Below are 17,250 nucleotides of genomic sequence, written 5' to 3' on the forward strand. Positions count from 1 at the left end.
TATGAATTCAGGAAAAAAAAATGGTGATTAAGGGGCCTGTTCCCACACCGTACACGATTGTTCAACATTCTTTACGGCTGACGTGTCGCAGGCGAAGAATGGCGAGCTCCTCATTGACGTTTCTTTCACGCGCTTGAGATGTACTCATACTCCTTTTCTTTCCACATCATTATATTTGCGCTTTTCTCGTCGAATGAAAATCCTACCAATTGTAGTTTCCATCCTATTTTAATAACAGGCATACCTCATTTGTAATGAAGTTCACGCCCTTTCCTGAGCTAAGCGATATCCTTTGCGTGAACAGCGCGAAAACCTTTAGCAGATACTGGCATAAACACAATCATCAGTACTGTAAATGAATATTTCGTATGCATCGACTTTCACACAGCACTTGGATTAGCTACCATCTAATTCAATAAAATTGAACAAATTGTCTGACAAAATTGCCTGACAAATGGGGTAAAAACAAACCAAAAGGATCAAAACACTTAATAATAATAATTCAAAAATTTTACTTTGATCATTTTCATCGACTTTCTTCCTTTTGTGAGTAGAGCTTGGTTGTAAAAGAGAACCTTTCATGGAGGAGCACCGTAATATTTCTTTGTTCCTAAAGTTTGAGGCATGAATACGTGATACTTAAGGGAATTCACCTTTAATTCTCAGAAATGATTAATGATTAAATTCTCCTAGTAGTTCCAATATGCTATCTTGCAAACAGGTTATGAGTTCAGAAAAGCTTATCAGCTTAAGGGTGTAATCCTGATATAGCACCAAATTCTCTAGCCTAAATTACAAGGATGGGATCCCTTTGAAGCCTGGTCTTTTTTAGGCTTCTTTACAGAAATTTCTCTAATTTCAGCTCACCTCTGATGACCTTTTTATTTTTCCATATCATCCACACAACAAAATACCATGTATTTTATTTAACCCTTCAACTCCCAAGATGTGATTATTACTTCTCCCCTCTAGCTGCTAAACATTTCCTGGTAAATTAGTTGAGAATTTAGTGTTAGATCCAGATAACAACTTCAACCTGATAAGTTTGAATATTCTCATGACCTGTTTGCTGGATAATGTATGAACATCATGGGGAGAAGTTATATTTTTATCACTTCTAGGAGTTAAAGGGTTAATGGAGATTAGTCCCTCTATCATGATTACTGTACACAAATGTCTGTAATTCACAAAACTGATTTTGACTTTTTGATTTTATCCACAATCAAGCTGTTAATTCTTTCAACACAAGAAGACCCAGACATCTTTATTTGCCTCTTTGTTAAACTAACTGAGGCACACAAAGTTTGGCCTGTCAGACTTCTGTTTAATTTGAAAGGAAAACATTTTTTCTTAGGTTGTTAAAGCAAAACTGAAAACTATTTCTTTTCATGTTTTAAGATTTTGATTCTAATCCTTAATTCTTTACAAAATCAACATGGTAATTTATTAATTATGATCTTGAGGGCTCCACTTTAGCAAGTTGGGTTCCCTCATCAAACTTCATCATCATCGTCATTATTATTATTATTATCATTATTATTTTAAGTAGTATTCACAGTATTGGAATTAATATTATCGTTACTTTTAATTTGATTTTGGCTTCAAAGTACAAAATTGAGAGTATTCTCACAGTAAAAAGTCATTGCTACCAGCTTCTCTTTATTATCTTCAATGCAGTGAAAGGTAGGTCTGATCAAATTGTTGGATGTTCAACCTTTTCACCCAAAAACTGGCCAGTATGTGTTATTATCATGTCTTCCATGCTTCACCAGTTGTTCTATCAGGATTATTATCCTCGTTATCTTCAACCAAGCATTCAAGTTCTTCATTGTTGAGTGGTTGTTTAGGAAACACTACTCTGTATACAGGAAAGCAACAAGAGTTGTCATTTCTTTCACCTCCATCTGTCAAAAATGCCTCTGATTGTTCAGGCCTGTCCATAAAGTGTTTCATATGAGTGTCTCTGGCTTCTTGCAAAGTTTTTATCATTTCTTTGGATGAAAGAGGTGTTCTTTTCTTATCCTGCAGTCTCTGAAGCTCCCTCTCTGAGAAAAAAAGGAAGTAATTCAGACATCACACCCGTCTCTTCTGCAATGAATCATTATTAACCCTCTACATCCCAACATCCATATGTATATTCTCCATACTGTTCTCTACACATTTCCTTAGCTGCTGACAAGGAGAATTGTTAATCATAAGCTCCTTTAATTGTTGATCATTTCCTTTATTCTCAACACTTCAACATTTGATTCAGGGGTGATACCGTAAAGAGATATTAGAAGCCAGTCACTCTTAGAAGTTAATGGACTGAAGGAGAAGTTTGCCCCGGTAGCCATCAGTTAATTTTTTTCTCTGTCATCACATCCACTAACAATCACAATTGCATATTCCAAATCAGTAAGTAAATCCAGTTAAGTTCTTTTTTTTCGTTTTGATCTGTTCCAATAAAGGTTCAACTATCCTAGCTGCTTTGAGATAATTCAGTTATCTATCAATCTCAGCACCAAGAATCAAGATCACTGAGGCCGAGGGACGGAATTTCCCCCAATTAAAACTCTTGCATGATTTCCACGATTAAATTGCACTTCTTTCGTCTTGGAATAGTAGGAAGATGAACAATTTTCGATGACTTTCAAGGCAATGAATCGATCTTCGATTAGCAAGTAAAGAGCATTGCTGAGACTCACCTAAGCGTGCAATATGTTGTCCCTTTTGCGCACAAATTTGCTCGTGATCCGCAGTTTTGAGGCACTCTGGTTCATCTGTGTCTGGTTCGTCAAAAGTTACCCATCCAATCTGACTCGAATTGCCTGTCTCTGTGTCTGATTGTCGTTCTTTGCCCTCATCGTCCACCATATTGGTTTCGGTAAGTTTCGTTTGGCGAGGCTACCAAGCGTATTTTAGACGGTCGCCAAACCGTGAATGAAGTAAATTTCGAGAGATGTGACCAGGCTACATATACTCTACGATTCTGTTACTTTTTACGAAATGAAGCTTAAAGAGCTAGAAGGATACTTACAGCAAGTTGATGTTTTTGAAAAGCCAAAAGTGGATCTGGAACAATATCCAACAACGCCGCATATAGCGGCTCACATGTTGTACACGATCGACTCCACATTTGCTGACATTGAAGGAAAACTTGTCGGTGATTTGGGATGTGGATGCGGCGTTTTAAGTATCGGGTCATGTATGCTTGGAAGTGCTATGACAGTCGGATTTGATGTGGACGGCGATGCTTTAGAAATCGCTGCTAGAAACTGCGCAGAGTCTGAGATTCAGACATGTGAACTTATACAAGGTGACGTGGAACAGATTGCATTGTGTGACAGATGGAGAAAAACGTTTGACACGATCATTATGAACCCTCCTTTTGGAACTAAGAACAATAGAGGTATCTACGCAAAATTTAGATGCTGATTTTTATCAGAATGGGTAAATTTGACTAAGCACTGCACCAGGCCTTGGTGGAAACCGCGGCCAAGATCTGAATTAGTTTCTTGCTCAAGAAGTGCCTTCGAGCAAGCTATCTTCACCCTTTAACCCCTAAGAGTGATAAGCTCCTAATTTCTCCTTACAATATCACCCTCAAATCAGACATAAAGGTATGAAGGAAATAGGAAATGATTACCAATGAGAGAAGCTCTTGATTGTTAAACAAACTCTCCTTGTTAGCATCCTGGGAAATGTATTGAGAACAGTATGGAGAATATTTCTACTGATGTTAGGCTGTAAAGGGTCAAGCACTATGGCAGGAGCAACAAAACCTGCAAGATTCGAGCTGGTAAGAGGTCAGTGAGGGTTCTGGCACTTGTTCTCTCACCAGAATCCCCAGGAACCTACTGCACACTTGAATCATTCCCAGGCTGGCAATGGGCAGGCTTTGCTGCTTGTGTTGCACTGCTTGTGAGAGCCTGCACACAGATGGCCTATTACCATGCTGGACTCTAGTTGAATCCTTTTATCCTCAAGAGTGACTGGCATCTAATTTCTCTCTACCATATCACACCTGAATCAAACAGGAAAGTCAGGAGAATAAAGGAGCTGATCACTGATTAAAGAAGCTCTTGATTGTTAAACAAATTCTCCATGTTGGCATCTTAGCAAATGTTTAGAGTACAGTATGGAGAATATGCATACTGATTTAAGGTGTTGAGGGTTAAAAGGTCTGAGTTCAAGCCCTGGTCAGGTCACGTTATTGTGCTCTTAGGTAAGACCCTTCACTCTGATGGTGTCCCATCCCTTGCAAGTATATGAATGGGGTTACCAGCTCAGTTGATTCATATCTAGTCAGTTGAGATGTTTTGTACCCATTCTAACAAAATATATTTTCCATGTCAAGTATGGTTTGAGTAAGGTCAGTTTCTTATCTTAAATAGCTTATTACTTGTGTTCAATAAGTTTTAGGTACATGGTGTCCAAAAAAGTACAAGTGTAAACAATAAACTGTTCTATCAGAAATACCACACTTACCTTGCATTAGGCAATAATTTAGTTGTTTTTGTTTGTTAGATCACAAGTATACACAGTTAAATTTTGTTTGTTTCTTACTCCCTCGACTCTACTAACTTTTTGTACACAACAATCAACATCTGTTTACACACTCATTCAAATGAATGTACATTAGGATAGGTACAAATTGACAAGTGGTTCGGGTACAAAGCAACTTAAACTGGGCACAAATCAACTGAGTTTGGGTATGAAACAACCATGGGCACAAAATGACTGGATACCACTAATGGGTACCATTGAACTGTTTTGGAAACATAAAGAATTTCTGATAGATTAGCATCCTATTCAGAGGTGACTTTGGTATATGGTGTGACTGCATTCAGTTTTAAGGACACTTAAGCCATGAGTGACTAAGAAAGAATTTCTCACTACTATCTCTATACAATATCATGCAGACAAGAGATGAAAATAAAGAAAAATATCAATTGTCACATTACTAATTGACCTGATAGCAAATTCTCCAAACTAACATGATGAGAATCATTTTGCAGACGGTAAGGAGAATTACTAATGAGATCTTGGGTGTTAAAGGGTTAAGCAAATAAATGCACTCCCAGATAACTTTGGATTACTCTGATTTTACTTCATCACACTTATGATTGGTCTAAAATACTCAAGCCACCTTCTCATAAAATCAGGTGCAAAATTTAAATAAAGCAATTATGACTTGGTTTCCCCTGCTTTTCAGGCAGTTTGCTTGGTTTTATTATTTGATAATTACCTCTGTTCTGATTAGTTTGATTTTGGTTTTAGGAGATGCAATTGAATTGGGTTTTAATAATTGCTCTATGTTAATTTTCTTCTAGGTATTGACCTCAAATTTCTACAGCAGGCCATCAGTATGTCTAATACAGCTGTTTATTCTCTGCACAAGACAGCCACAAGGGAACACATCAAGAAAAAGGCTTGTGAATGGGGAGTGAAATTGGAAGTGTTGGCTGAACTTCGCTTTGACTTGGCGGCCAGTTACAAGTTTCACCGCAAAAAGACAGTTGATATCGAGGTAGACTTCATAAGAATAGACTGTTCAAACAGCTGACAGCTGAGGTGAATGAAGAGTTCGGTTATTTGAATTGTCTGCAGTTGTATGAGGAGCACTGTTTAGCGTTTATCTAAGATCTAAAAACAATTGAAAGTCAGTTGAAAAGAAACGTGATGTTGTTACCATCAGATGAAGACAAAGACTGGTTTGATTTGGTCTGAATAATAGGCGATCGGTGATTTGAAGCGTCGCTTGTTAGCTGCTTTCAGAACAACTGTCTTGTGCAAAGTGCAAGTCACGTGCAAGTTACGCCCACCTTAGTTTCGGGCGTAACTCGTCTTTCGTGCTTACATTGTGCGCGCATTCATTTGGTTTCCAAAATATCGTAAAACTAAAGAAAATATGACGCCTAATCTGTATGTTACGCGTGAGAGAGGATTCACCCATTAGATATTGTGCTTATCGACTGATGGCTGAATATTTAAAAAGGGTGAAGCTTGAATTCATTATCACGCGATCAAAATTAGGGGAAACATTTTTTGAATGCTTAAGTTATAATTGTCTGCGCACTCAAACTTCACAGCGAGACGGATAGCGCCAGGCCACTGTTTTTCACTTCTCAATTTCTGCTTTATACATGCGTTATTGACTAAGCTTGAGGTCAATATGGCTCCATATTGGCTGAGTTCTTTTCCCGCGTTGTTATGGACCGAGACGAATTCGATACCCATGAAAACACAAAAAGTGAACGAGGCTAATATCCAGCCATCTTGACTAAACAAGCTTGGTCTTGAAATTAAGAGATGTATTATATAACAAAAATATTTCGCTTTTATTGAGAATCAGGAATGACTTGTTTATTTCGGGAACCGGAAAGAAAGCCGACCGTGTATGTAGCACAATAAACCCGGTATTGTCGTTCGTGTTTTCTTCGTTTTGACTATCGTCTGCCGCTTTTTGCAACTTTTTCTCTGACATCACCCAAAATTACGAACTTTGTAAGTCCTGCGTAAGTCCACTCCACACAATGTTTTTATGGCGCGGGATCAAAGCGGGCAAGATTGGCCCATGCTGTCCGCTCGGTTAGCCAATCAGAACACAAGATCCACTTTATATTGCACACGGGCGCTACAGGCGATATAACAAAACGAGGGTATTCGCTCTCGATTTCTGAATTCGAGTAATATTTGATAAAGGCCAAGCCCTCATTATTTATCACGCATAGAAATCGAGAGCGAATGATCTAGTTCTTTCAGTATGAATCTACTAACCTTTCAGAATTTACCGATGAGACGGGCCCCTGTTTTCATTTGATATTGTTTAGGCTACCCACTTTACTCACTATTTCTCATAAAATATATAGGTTGTAGCTTAGCCAATCAGATTGCAGCTATTGTTATAGAACGCTACTAGGTTTATAACAGTGAAAAAGAGACGGTGACCAGACATTTTCCAAACTTACCGACCGTGTTAATTATGCAACTCAACAGCATTCGAAGTGGTTTGGACCAGTAATGTGCAAGTCGATACGAGTTTTGATTTGGTGGTGACAGCTTCCATACTCGCTAGGAGACAAACAGTAATCTCGTACCCAGATCCTGCTGTACAACTATAACTGACATGTAGGACCGCTCGGCCGTGGAACGTCTGGGTACGAGACTAGACAAACAGCCCAACAAGACATCCAAAGCAAAGGAGTATCAATCGTACTTTATCGATTCATTTCTCCTTTCTTTGCAAGGTTGTTTTTCGTTCTTGAGATAAATTTTATTTATACCACGTGATCCCGGGTCAGTTTCGCAGAATTTCCTACTTGCGTTACGGAGAATTCCGCCTACGTTGGTTCAGTAATCCTGGACTTTTTGCTTCCACTTGATTCAGGCGTAATTGTCGACAAATCAGCATTACACATTCCGTTCCACGATTTCTCTATTCTATAAAGACACTGTCAAGTTCATACGATTCCCAACGACATTCCCAGCATTTTTAGCGTAATTCTGCATGAGCAGGTGAACTCTGAAGTCATTTTTTTCAGATGGTTATCTATGGAAATTACATCTGTTTTTCATGTTCTATAATGGACTGATCTGCGGCCGTTTCTTACTCTGAGTGTTTCTGGCCATTCACGAAGTTCTTAAGACAATAGTCTATTCACTTCCTTAATCATCGTTTCCCAGCGCACTCAAGAGAGACTCGGATTTTGTTCTTACTGCACCGACCCATGCTCGATTTCCGCCGCTCTCTCGTATCCGGTCCTCGCTCCTCACTGGTTCAAGGGGAGGAGCGCGAAAAGAATAACAGTGGACAAATCAAGTCTTTTTTTGGTTTTCATCGAGTTTAAAAGTCAGTGAATAAAATAAATGCATTAAACCCGCATCCTTACAGTGACGTTCTCAAATCAAGAGGTCGAGGAACCGTGACTTGTAAACTACCCACTTACCTGTATCACATACAGTTTTACACTTTTATTTCCGACAACCTCCACACGAAGAATCCATGTACTTAATTAGGACATGACTGGAAGTGGGTGCGACAGCGATCTTGGTTTCTCAATCACGTTTACAACGCGAACTTCCCTTTCCTTGTTCCGCCGAACCTAGAAAAAACCTTCCAGACATTTCCTTTTAGACTCACTGTATCAGCACTTTCTAACTTCCCTTTCATTGCCCGCTGAAATTGCCCAGAAAAGCTTTGCTGAAATTTCCTTTTTGGCTCACTGTATAAGCACTTGCGGACGCAGGTTTGTTCTCCTTGGTCTGAACATGAAGGAATCCCGCAGGTCGAGCATCTTTTCAAAATATTTTTTAGTCTGAATGACTCAGTTCACATGTGTCATTTGCGGTACATTTTAATTTTAGGGTTAACTCTGAATTTCCTCCTATCTTGCCAAGTAAATTGTTTGTGGTTTCCTTTAACTTGAGGTAACTTTTTGAATTGTTCAAATGTCGCAAGTTAAATCTGTTGGCCAACTATTGTTCCATGGCTATCGATTTCTAGCGATGTTCAAGCGGCAATACAGAACTTCCTTCAACGTCTGTATTGTGTACGTGAAGTGGTTGGTTTGTTAAGTGGAAAAGTTTGAAGCAAGAGCGTGATTTAGGAAGTGATAGGCATACGTCTAATGATTGCGTTTTCCATAGCTTTTATACTTGAGTTAAGTGTAGTAGTATTTCTACGGTAAAACATCATGAAAACTGCTGGATAATGACAAGATTGCTAAATGCCGGAAAGGAGAAAAAGACACAATTACTACTATCAAATTGCACTGAACCTTCAAACCGTTAAGGCCGTCGCCAGACTTCAGAACAAGACGAGGCAAGTTTCGAGCACTGAAGGCGCGAGCCGCAAGGGGGGGTCTGGGGGTATGCCTCCCAGAAAATTGTGAAATCTAGAGGCTCAGAAATGCTCTTTTAAGCATTTCCCGTGGCATTTTTCTTCAGAAAAGTCAATCTTGAGCCAAAATCAAGACAAGGCAATTGCCTCGTCTTGCCTCATGCTAGCTACGGCCCTGACCGTGAAACGAGTTTGGGAAAGACGTAATTTTGCTTATAACTTGCGGTAATATACCTGAAACGTTTCTGAGTTGAACGGTTCCCTCTTTTATAGCTGCATTGTTTTGCTCGACCTTTCAGCTCTGTTTTTTTTGTCAATAGCAAAATTGGATCACGAGAATGGATTATATAAAACTTCTTTGTGTTCGGTTGAAAGTAGAAAATGGTCATGACTTCATTTCTATCGATGTCTGTCTCTGAAATCAAACCAGAGCGTTGAAAGTAAGTTATGCTCGGAGAAAAAAGTAGAACCTTCTACTGCTCTTGCGTAAGTTTGACCGAACTTACTTGACCCAGTACTTCACTTCGCCGTTTGTATTTGTATTTTTCGGCTTTGATACTCGATCAGTGTTTTGACTCACGGTAAGCCATTTGATTCGTGCAAATTGGCATTTGGTGTTTTTTTTAATTGCCCAACAGATTGCTCCCTTTTCTCTCTTTTTAATGGATCATTGATGATGTGCATCAAATCATTTCTCGTCTCTTGGAGTAAAATCACATCGATGATTTTAATCTAAGGCGTCATACAAGTGCATGGTTTCCTTACCAAGTTTGTCAAATCTTAATAAGTTTAAATTAAGTCTGTACATCCAAATTAACTTTCGCTGCTTTCAATTAACTGCGGTCACCAGTTCCAAATTTGAATTTCCTATTTTTAACTTTAGATCACGGACTTTGTGCGGAGTTGATCGACGTTTTAACCAGTGTTCAATAATGGCAGGGTTCTTTGACAACTCTTCAAATGTTTGTTTACACGCAATTTGATCAGGCCGTGTTTTATTCAAGCAGGGTAACGTAATCACCCACTTTTAATTTGCCATTTACTTTTGTCATAGTTGCAATATTTTCAGCTATCATTAGTCCTATAACTGCAGTCATTTACGGAGACGTAATATATACAAATAAATTAACCCTATTATCGTCTTTTGTGCGGTCAGTGATTATAAAATCCTTTTGATCACTAAACCGTGACTGATGACTCGCATTCAATGGCTCCGTGAAGACAACTGGCGAACGACACGCAAATCATTTATATTCTTAATAAACCCCTTACTCTGTCAGTAAGCAGATTTCCGGAAAAGATAATCTACAGGCGTGTTCAGATTTGCGATCTTTACCACCAGAAAAGGAAGAATCAGAGATTTTGTTTTGCACTTAAGAAAATATTCAATATGAGCCGCTGGGTACTAGAGCTCCGGTAACTTAAAAGTGACACTCTCTAAGTTCGCATTGCGCGCTCTTAACGAAGTACCCCCTACTTTTTCTCTCGGGACAAGCAAGTGCTTTCTATCTAGCTTTCTTCGCGAGTCGTTCTTGGATAATTCGGACACTGTAGATACTCGAATCTTTGGTAGTTTTAAAGTCTCCTTGTTTCCTTACTTGCCTTCTCTAAATCTGCCGCGTGGTCTCTTAAACCCGTCGATGTATTTATCTCAGTTCGTATCTCTCCAAGGTTGCTAAACTGCGCCAAAAGTTTTAACCTCTCTTCCTTTCTTTGCCTGTACAAGTTGTCGAGTTTGTCTAAGACTTCGACGTGTCCTGTTCCCATGATATCATCATAGGCCGCTCTGCGAGTTTTGTATCGTTCGATTAGTTCTTCGAAAGAGTCCGGGTTCGAGTGCGAAGTAGGTTTCAGATGTGTCTTTCGTTCTCGAAGTTGCGCAGCCGTTTTGCTGTCGAGAAATCTGCCATCTGTTCGTGTTCCCTTAAAGTTCGGTGCTTGTTTAACAGGGACGTGCGAAGATTTGTTACTTATTAGCACCTCTTTCTTGTGTTTTGTAGATTCCTTTGCAAAGAACAACTGATTGCGAAGACTATCGACCGGTTTGAGTGCCATAATAACTTTATAGTGTCCAAACTTATTGTAGTTGTACACGGCTTCTTCAGCATAAACCATTATAGGCCCATCACGGCCATTGTGTTCAAACTTACTCAGATTCTGTCCCTCACAGGGAAGTGAGGTTTGTTTGCCTTTGACAATTGCTGAGTGAATCCTTGTAGCTTTAAACGCGCCTGAATTCCTTGACACAGAAATGTACCTTGACTCCTTCCCTTCCGCCCTCAAATATCTTGGCTGTGTCATATTTCGTGCCAAATATTCTTAGATTTTATGTCATCTCATCTCTGATTGTGAGTTTGCGGGATAAAATCCGATCAAACTGCCCTAAGATATACCTAGTTACCCCGTCGCAACCTTTGTCTCAGCTGGCGATAGTTGATTGGTTTAAGAAACCTTCAAGTCCATTGTGCATATATCGCGATCTTCTGATTACTTGTTCCGCTCCGCTGTCATTGAATCACAATCCCTATCAATAACATTCTTTTTCTAAACAATTTGCCGTAGGGGTTTTTAGGCGAAAAAATGTGCCAGTTTGGAAGGAGTTGTAATTTTTAGCAGACTCTATTGGGACAAAGACCGGTGCTTGAAGATGAACAAGAGAGTTTTTGTTGGCAGACATCCAAATCTTTAGGTTTAAAAAGATTATAGCACTTGTAACAGGAAACAGAGCGAGGAAATGGCGCGAAAATAAACAAAGGAACACCGGAAGTTTTAAAACAAAGCTCAGCGTCGTTTTTTTATTAGTAAAATTCCAGAAGTCAATCATTCATATTTTGAGTTGTACTTGGGCATTGGCCCATGGCGTGACTATCTTAGTCTATAACAAGCAGTATCTCATCACAACGCGTGCACATTTACTTGATCGGAAGTATATACGATCTCTGCGGTCAGCCAGGCCTACACGCTGCTCAAATTACGGACAGATACGCAAACGCAATTACTACACAAACATTGACGCCTGTTCTCAGAAGGAGCCCAATTATTAGACGAGAACATTTTCTACGGGCCAAGTTTACAGAGCTAATTACAGAGTACACTACTGATTAAGAAACAGAAATTACTATAGAAAGTGTAAGAACATGGCTAGCGTCAATTCCAGAGCCGAGTTGGTCCCTAACAGAGCGTTTACTCCAACAAACGAGGATTTCATGATGGATTATGAACCAGAATGTCGGGCCACAACGCCGTTGAAGACAAGACAGGATTCTTACGAGAACATGAACAGTCGACGCTTTGTAGGACGATCCAAGCCATCAGTATGAGGACCCAAGCAAACTAGCGGATGAAGTATTCCACAGCCAAGGTCGAGGGAGACCCCATCCTCCGAGTAGATCAGGTAACAAGCGGCCGAGAAGGAAGACAAATGAAGCTTACGAACCCGTACCTTACTCTCAGAAGCGGAGAAGAACGTTCACGGACGACTCCGACGATGGCTACCACAGAGACACGTGTAACAAACTGTTCAAAGTCATGGCGTTTTTCGGTTTCTTATTTGGTTTGGGGGCCGCAGTTGTTGTTGTGATGCTTATGTTGGGGATCATGTTTGTCCCAGGCTGCGACGATTGTAAGAAAGAAATCGTAGCCAGCCAAAGCTCTACTGCTCAATCGGTGGGATCAGCACAGCAATTATGGAGAGTGATCAAGGAAATGAAGTCAAACTTGAGCGAATTAAATCAAGCTATCAGGAAAGAAAAACGAAATCATTTCACAGCTTCAGAGACGAGACATCGAACACACTGGAAAGATTGTAGAGCTAGAACAAAGAGCGGCTGAAGCATTTTCCTTCGCGAAAAACTATAAACTTAATATCAGCAGCTTGGTCGGGACGAGGGGCCACGCCTGGAAACCCTGGGCCTATTGGCCCTTCAGGAAAAGGATGGTGTAGACGGAAGACCGGGAAAACCGGGGCTAGTAAATATGTCTCTGTGTGTCTATCGGGTAGCAAATGGAGTCCCTTTCACAGCCGAGAGAGCTGGCGCTGGACATAACGTTATGTTACTGACGAACACTCAGGAAAGAATCATTGGTGTTACGTGTTCCACCGAAGGAACTACGGAAATACAACTTAGAAAGTTATTTCAGAGGTAATCAGAGGCCAATACCAGTGTATATGTCGAGGACAATCGTCTGTGTTTCGTGCGAAGGCTGGCAAGCTAAATGCATTTTGCACTATTGGGTTTGTCCTCTAAGTTTTCTAGCTTTTCCTATTTCCTTATTATTTTAGATTCCAACCCATCCCTCTTTAATTAGCCTAAATGACGCACGTAAAGCTCCAGTGGCTCTAACATTAACATAAATTTCGACTGCAATCGTGTTCTGTGATGGCAATTTATTGCTCATAGCCTGTCGGAAACTCATGCTGAGAATTTATATGATGAAAATCTGCCAGGAGTGAAATTTTAACTGTATGTTAACTCTGGTTTTCAAATTAACTACTGTTTTACTGTAAATAGTTCTCAGTGAATTCTCAGTCAATGTGAATTTAAAATTGCGTCAGCCGCAGAGGATGTCGACAGTCCATTGTTAAAAGCATACGCAACTGGGGGAAATTTTTTAAGAGGAATTCAAAAATTGCAAGGACTTGTTTCTCTTAGCGGATGTTATTACGATCTAGTAATTGATTTCCTCTTCGTTGGTTTCCGAACTGAATACAACCCATTGCATTGCAACGACTTTGTATTTCCATTTAGCATCACCGTGCGTCATTGATTTGAATCATAATGTAGATTGAATTGTTTCGTAAAAGTACTTCTTAATGATACTTTGAGGGAATGATAACCATATCCTAGAAACTGAAAGAATGAATCAGTTGGGTTACAATTTTATTGGCTCGTGAATCCTATGAACATGAAAAAATCGGAATAATCGTTAAAAGATAATAAACAAGTGTAAATGACACGACAACAGTGTGATTTGTTTTGTTTACCAAAATTGCAAAACCTATAAGGTCTGAACGTGCTAGAACACAGTGTTGTGAAATCCGATTTCTCTTTAGTACGCACTTCCATCAATACAAGAGATCTTTTGTGTCTGAGATTTTACGCCTCGCCCGTGAGTCTCATTAAGTAACGACCATGTCATGAAATTCTTTCGGATATAATGCCAAGTTTTTGTGTAATTTCTTTAGGCAGCAGGACTAATATAGTTCTGTGTGCTTTGACAAAGCAATGTCCCTTGAAAACGTTTCCTGAGTATTTCTATCTACTCTCAGCGATACAGAAGAAATTTCCTGTCTGATAATTTTTCTTTTGTGAGAAAGTAAAACAGGAAAAATCACAACCACAAAACCACGCTCAATCTCTCTGTACACCCTTATAAGCTCTTTCGGCCTCATCTCGATCGCCGTGCGAGAGTTATGGTCCTTATCAATGGACCGGCTATTCTGTGAACAAGCTGGTAGAAATGCTTACTATGAGCCCGACACATAGTGTTCATAATTTGAATGAAAATATGCAACAAAATTTAACAGGCTTTTCGACTGTGAAGTACAAGGTTTGCGCGCTGTTCTTAAAATTAGACTCTGGCTCACGGTCTTTTATCAAATGAATTTATCAAATCATATAGTCTAATCAGGGTATCATGAAGACATGCGGCTGTTATAGACGGATATCTTGATTAAATAGCTGAGGCGTTTAATTAAATGATTTGCCAATGATTATTACTGGGATCATTATTTCATGGTCAGGGTCAGTAAGAGGCGTGTTTCACTACTCTAGGAAACTTGAGCGAGAATGAATGACAATCTCACTGGGTTTGATTTTTGTGTACATAGTGTAAATTATTTTGGTTGCGTTAATACCTCATACTTCTCCTACATCTAAAATTTCACAACAAACTCTCTTCGCACCCAAGGTGGTCTTAAACTTAAGTGATAGAAAATCCTGATTTCCAAACACTGAGGGTACTTCGTTGGCGGTGACTGACTGACACATACATATGTTATTGGAAACCCACCTAGTAGGCCGGAGCTCGTTAACGATTGAAACGTAACTATTATAAAGAGATTCTCAACACTCGGCTGATCAGAAAGACTATTTTCAGCTCGCATTATGTCACAGACAAGCACTTCAAAGAACGAAAAGACACGTGGAATGATCCTGCTCTTTATGGGCGTGACGGAATGTTTGACTCTGAGCTGTGCGATGGCAAACTCATCGTGATTAGTTGGGATTTCAAACTCACGCTGTCATGTGGGGTAGTTAGTTCCCGGGCGTGTTTTGATTCTTTTGGCTTGCTGTGTCCCACGTTCTTGCCTTTCCGATTTCCGTCTCTGTGTGTGACCGGGTTGATGACACTCTCTGATCAATTTTGGAAATGCTTATGATTAAACTGGGTCGCCGATTTGCTGACTCATGTCATATACTTGGTTGAACATCATAATGTACCTGGCGCAAACACGGTTCAAAGCTTTCTTTTATCATAAATGCTTCATGTTAACCCCGACAGGAATGTAGTGGTCGAACAAAAGGCTTCCCATACATGCTACACGCCAATTCCAAGAAATCATTGCTAAGCTCCATCCCTCACGTTTCAGTTACATCAAAGAATCTTAGAACTGTCTATTTCCCCGCAAATTGTTGGGATTTTCCAAGAAATACAGCCTAAAAAATCATCATCATCATCATCATCATTATTATTATTATTATAATTCAAAACCCAGACAATATTAAGATTCTCTTTTGTCCAATTCCTGATTACCATTTATGTTCAACAGAACGGTTTTCTTAGAAGCTAATAAATGAAACTAGCGATAAGAAAAAATCCGAACTGAAAAAAAATGGGCCAAAAATAATCGTTTGGTCATGATCATGGCTTAGAAGGGCGCGTTTGAAAGGAAAAACTTTCGTTTAGCCAGGTGTCAAGTGTTATATGTATATTTAGTCACGAATTAAAGTGTCCTTTCATTTATTTCATATTTCCCAAATGGGGTATTTTGTTTGAAAACAATGCCATCGCGACAGCTGGCGGATCAAACCGGAAACTCTTAAATGAAAATTCATAGTTCATTCGGTGGACTTTGTCATTTCACTCATCGACATAATTCTGGGAAACACGTGCTTAAAATTAAATACACCCCACACTCCGCTAAGCGAATTACTTTTTAAAATGCGTAACTTGAAATTAGAAAAAAAATAAAGTTTAAATCACGGATTCTGTTCGATCGAAGATCATGGTTTTCGTTATCTCTGCCCGCAATAGCTAGAAAGCGAATTGTTGGATATCGTTTCGACTTCGTTCCCTATCCCATTCCCTCGATTGCATCATGCGTTACAGGAAGAAAACAAGATGGTCATGATAAGGAATGGGTCTGGTAGTAGAATAATCGTCCTGCATGTGTTAACGTGGAACCGAAAGACACTTGCCGGCGTTGAATAATTGATTAAGTTAACCTCACGAGAAGCCGCTGACAGTGAACTATGCTGCGCCCGCTACACAGGGGCGGCTGCTTATTAGCCAGAACTAGTGCAGTGGAGGACAGCATAGACAGGCCGGTAGGGCAAGAGCAAGCAGGCCATTAGTTGCAGTTACCATCTTCAGCTAGGATTGGGCTAGCAATCCCCCTGCGCTTGCAGGACAGAAGATCCCCCCCCCCTCCACCTTAATCGCTACGATGACTAGATGATCTCGTAAGCCCTCGACGGACAAACATCATAATCGCTAAGTTTTCCTCCCTTTCAGAGAAGACTCAGAGAAGAAGAGTAATTTCTCCCTAGTCACGGATTGTACTTCTCCAAAGATTTCAGAAGCCAAAATTATCAATCAGTCGTTTTGCAATTCCCTCTACCACCAGTTTGCCATAGTTGTTCCTTGTTGGTTTCTTATCGCCTCTCCCGCGTTTCTTTTGTCTTACCGAGCAAACATTTTTCAGTCACAGTAAACACTAGTAATGTTTGGTGCGTTGCAATAAATAATAATAAAGTCATGATGGTCGTGGCCAGAAAGAACAGGCTTTCTGTAAATAATAAAAAACAAACGCTGTTGGAAACTTTCTTTCTCGCATATTCGTATTTTGAAATTGTGGGGGTTTAACTTCATCATTGACCTTCCCATTACTGTTTTCTTGTGATTGCGATCGCCAGTTTTAAGGAGAAAAAGTATCACCATAACCATAACTATATTTGGTCTGCCGGATTTAAAGGACTAAGAAGGCTTTATACCAATAGCAGACATTCTCTTAGGGACAACACCCTCATATCATGCCAGTTAGGTCCATCACTCTTATCCGTTTGTCAGGCTAAATTTCTAACAGAAGAACTCAAGTTAGTGTCTTTCGTCAGGATTTGTACTCGGCTTTTTTGTTGCTTTTGGCGTGCGACCTGTGCATGCCCTTTCCATGCACAGGTCACCCACCTGCACAGGTCTTTAAA

At 39.8% G+C, this 17,250-nt stretch overlaps 3 protein-coding genes and 2 pseudogenes across 3 annotated transcripts in view; 2 read left to right on the plus strand and 3 right to left on the minus strand.

The window, feature by feature from the left end:
• The window catches only part of LOC131774377 (uncharacterized), a 262,621-nt gene that overhangs the window by 142,598 nt on the left and 102,773 nt on the right, over nt 1–17,250 (minus strand). The gene's annotated exons all lie outside the window — the stretch shown is intronic.
• Nucleotides 514–2,888, minus strand: LOC131774387 (uncharacterized). The gene is made up of 2 exons (XM_059090401.2): nt 2,688–2,888; nt 514–2,045 (listed from the first exon to the last, which is right to left on the minus strand). Exons 1-2 carry the CDS (start codon nt 2,854–2,856, stop codon nt 1,750–1,752), a joined length of 465 nt encoding a protein of 154 aa, XP_058946384.2. The 5' UTR covers nt 2,857–2,888; the 3' UTR covers nt 514–1,749.
• Nucleotides 2,916–6,385, plus strand: LOC131774386 (rRNA N6-adenosine-methyltransferase METTL5). The gene is made up of 2 exons (XM_059090399.2): nt 2,916–3,391; nt 5,316–6,385. The coding sequence occupies exons 1-2, from the start codon at nt 2,989–2,991 to the stop codon at nt 5,546–5,548; spliced, it is 636 nt and encodes a 211-aa protein (XP_058946382.2). The 5' UTR covers nt 2,916–2,988; the 3' UTR covers nt 5,549–6,385.
• LOC131774385 (uncharacterized) lies at nt 9,788–11,385 on the minus strand (annotated as a pseudogene).
• On the plus strand, nt 11,624–13,690 carry LOC131774384 (uncharacterized; annotated as a pseudogene).

This window comes from Pocillopora verrucosa, chromosome 7, assembly GCF_036669915.1.
Source record: "Pocillopora verrucosa isolate sample1 chromosome 7, ASM3666991v2, whole genome shotgun sequence".
In the NCBI taxonomy this organism is placed as follows: Eukaryota; Metazoa; Cnidaria; class Anthozoa; order Scleractinia; family Pocilloporidae; genus Pocillopora; species Pocillopora verrucosa.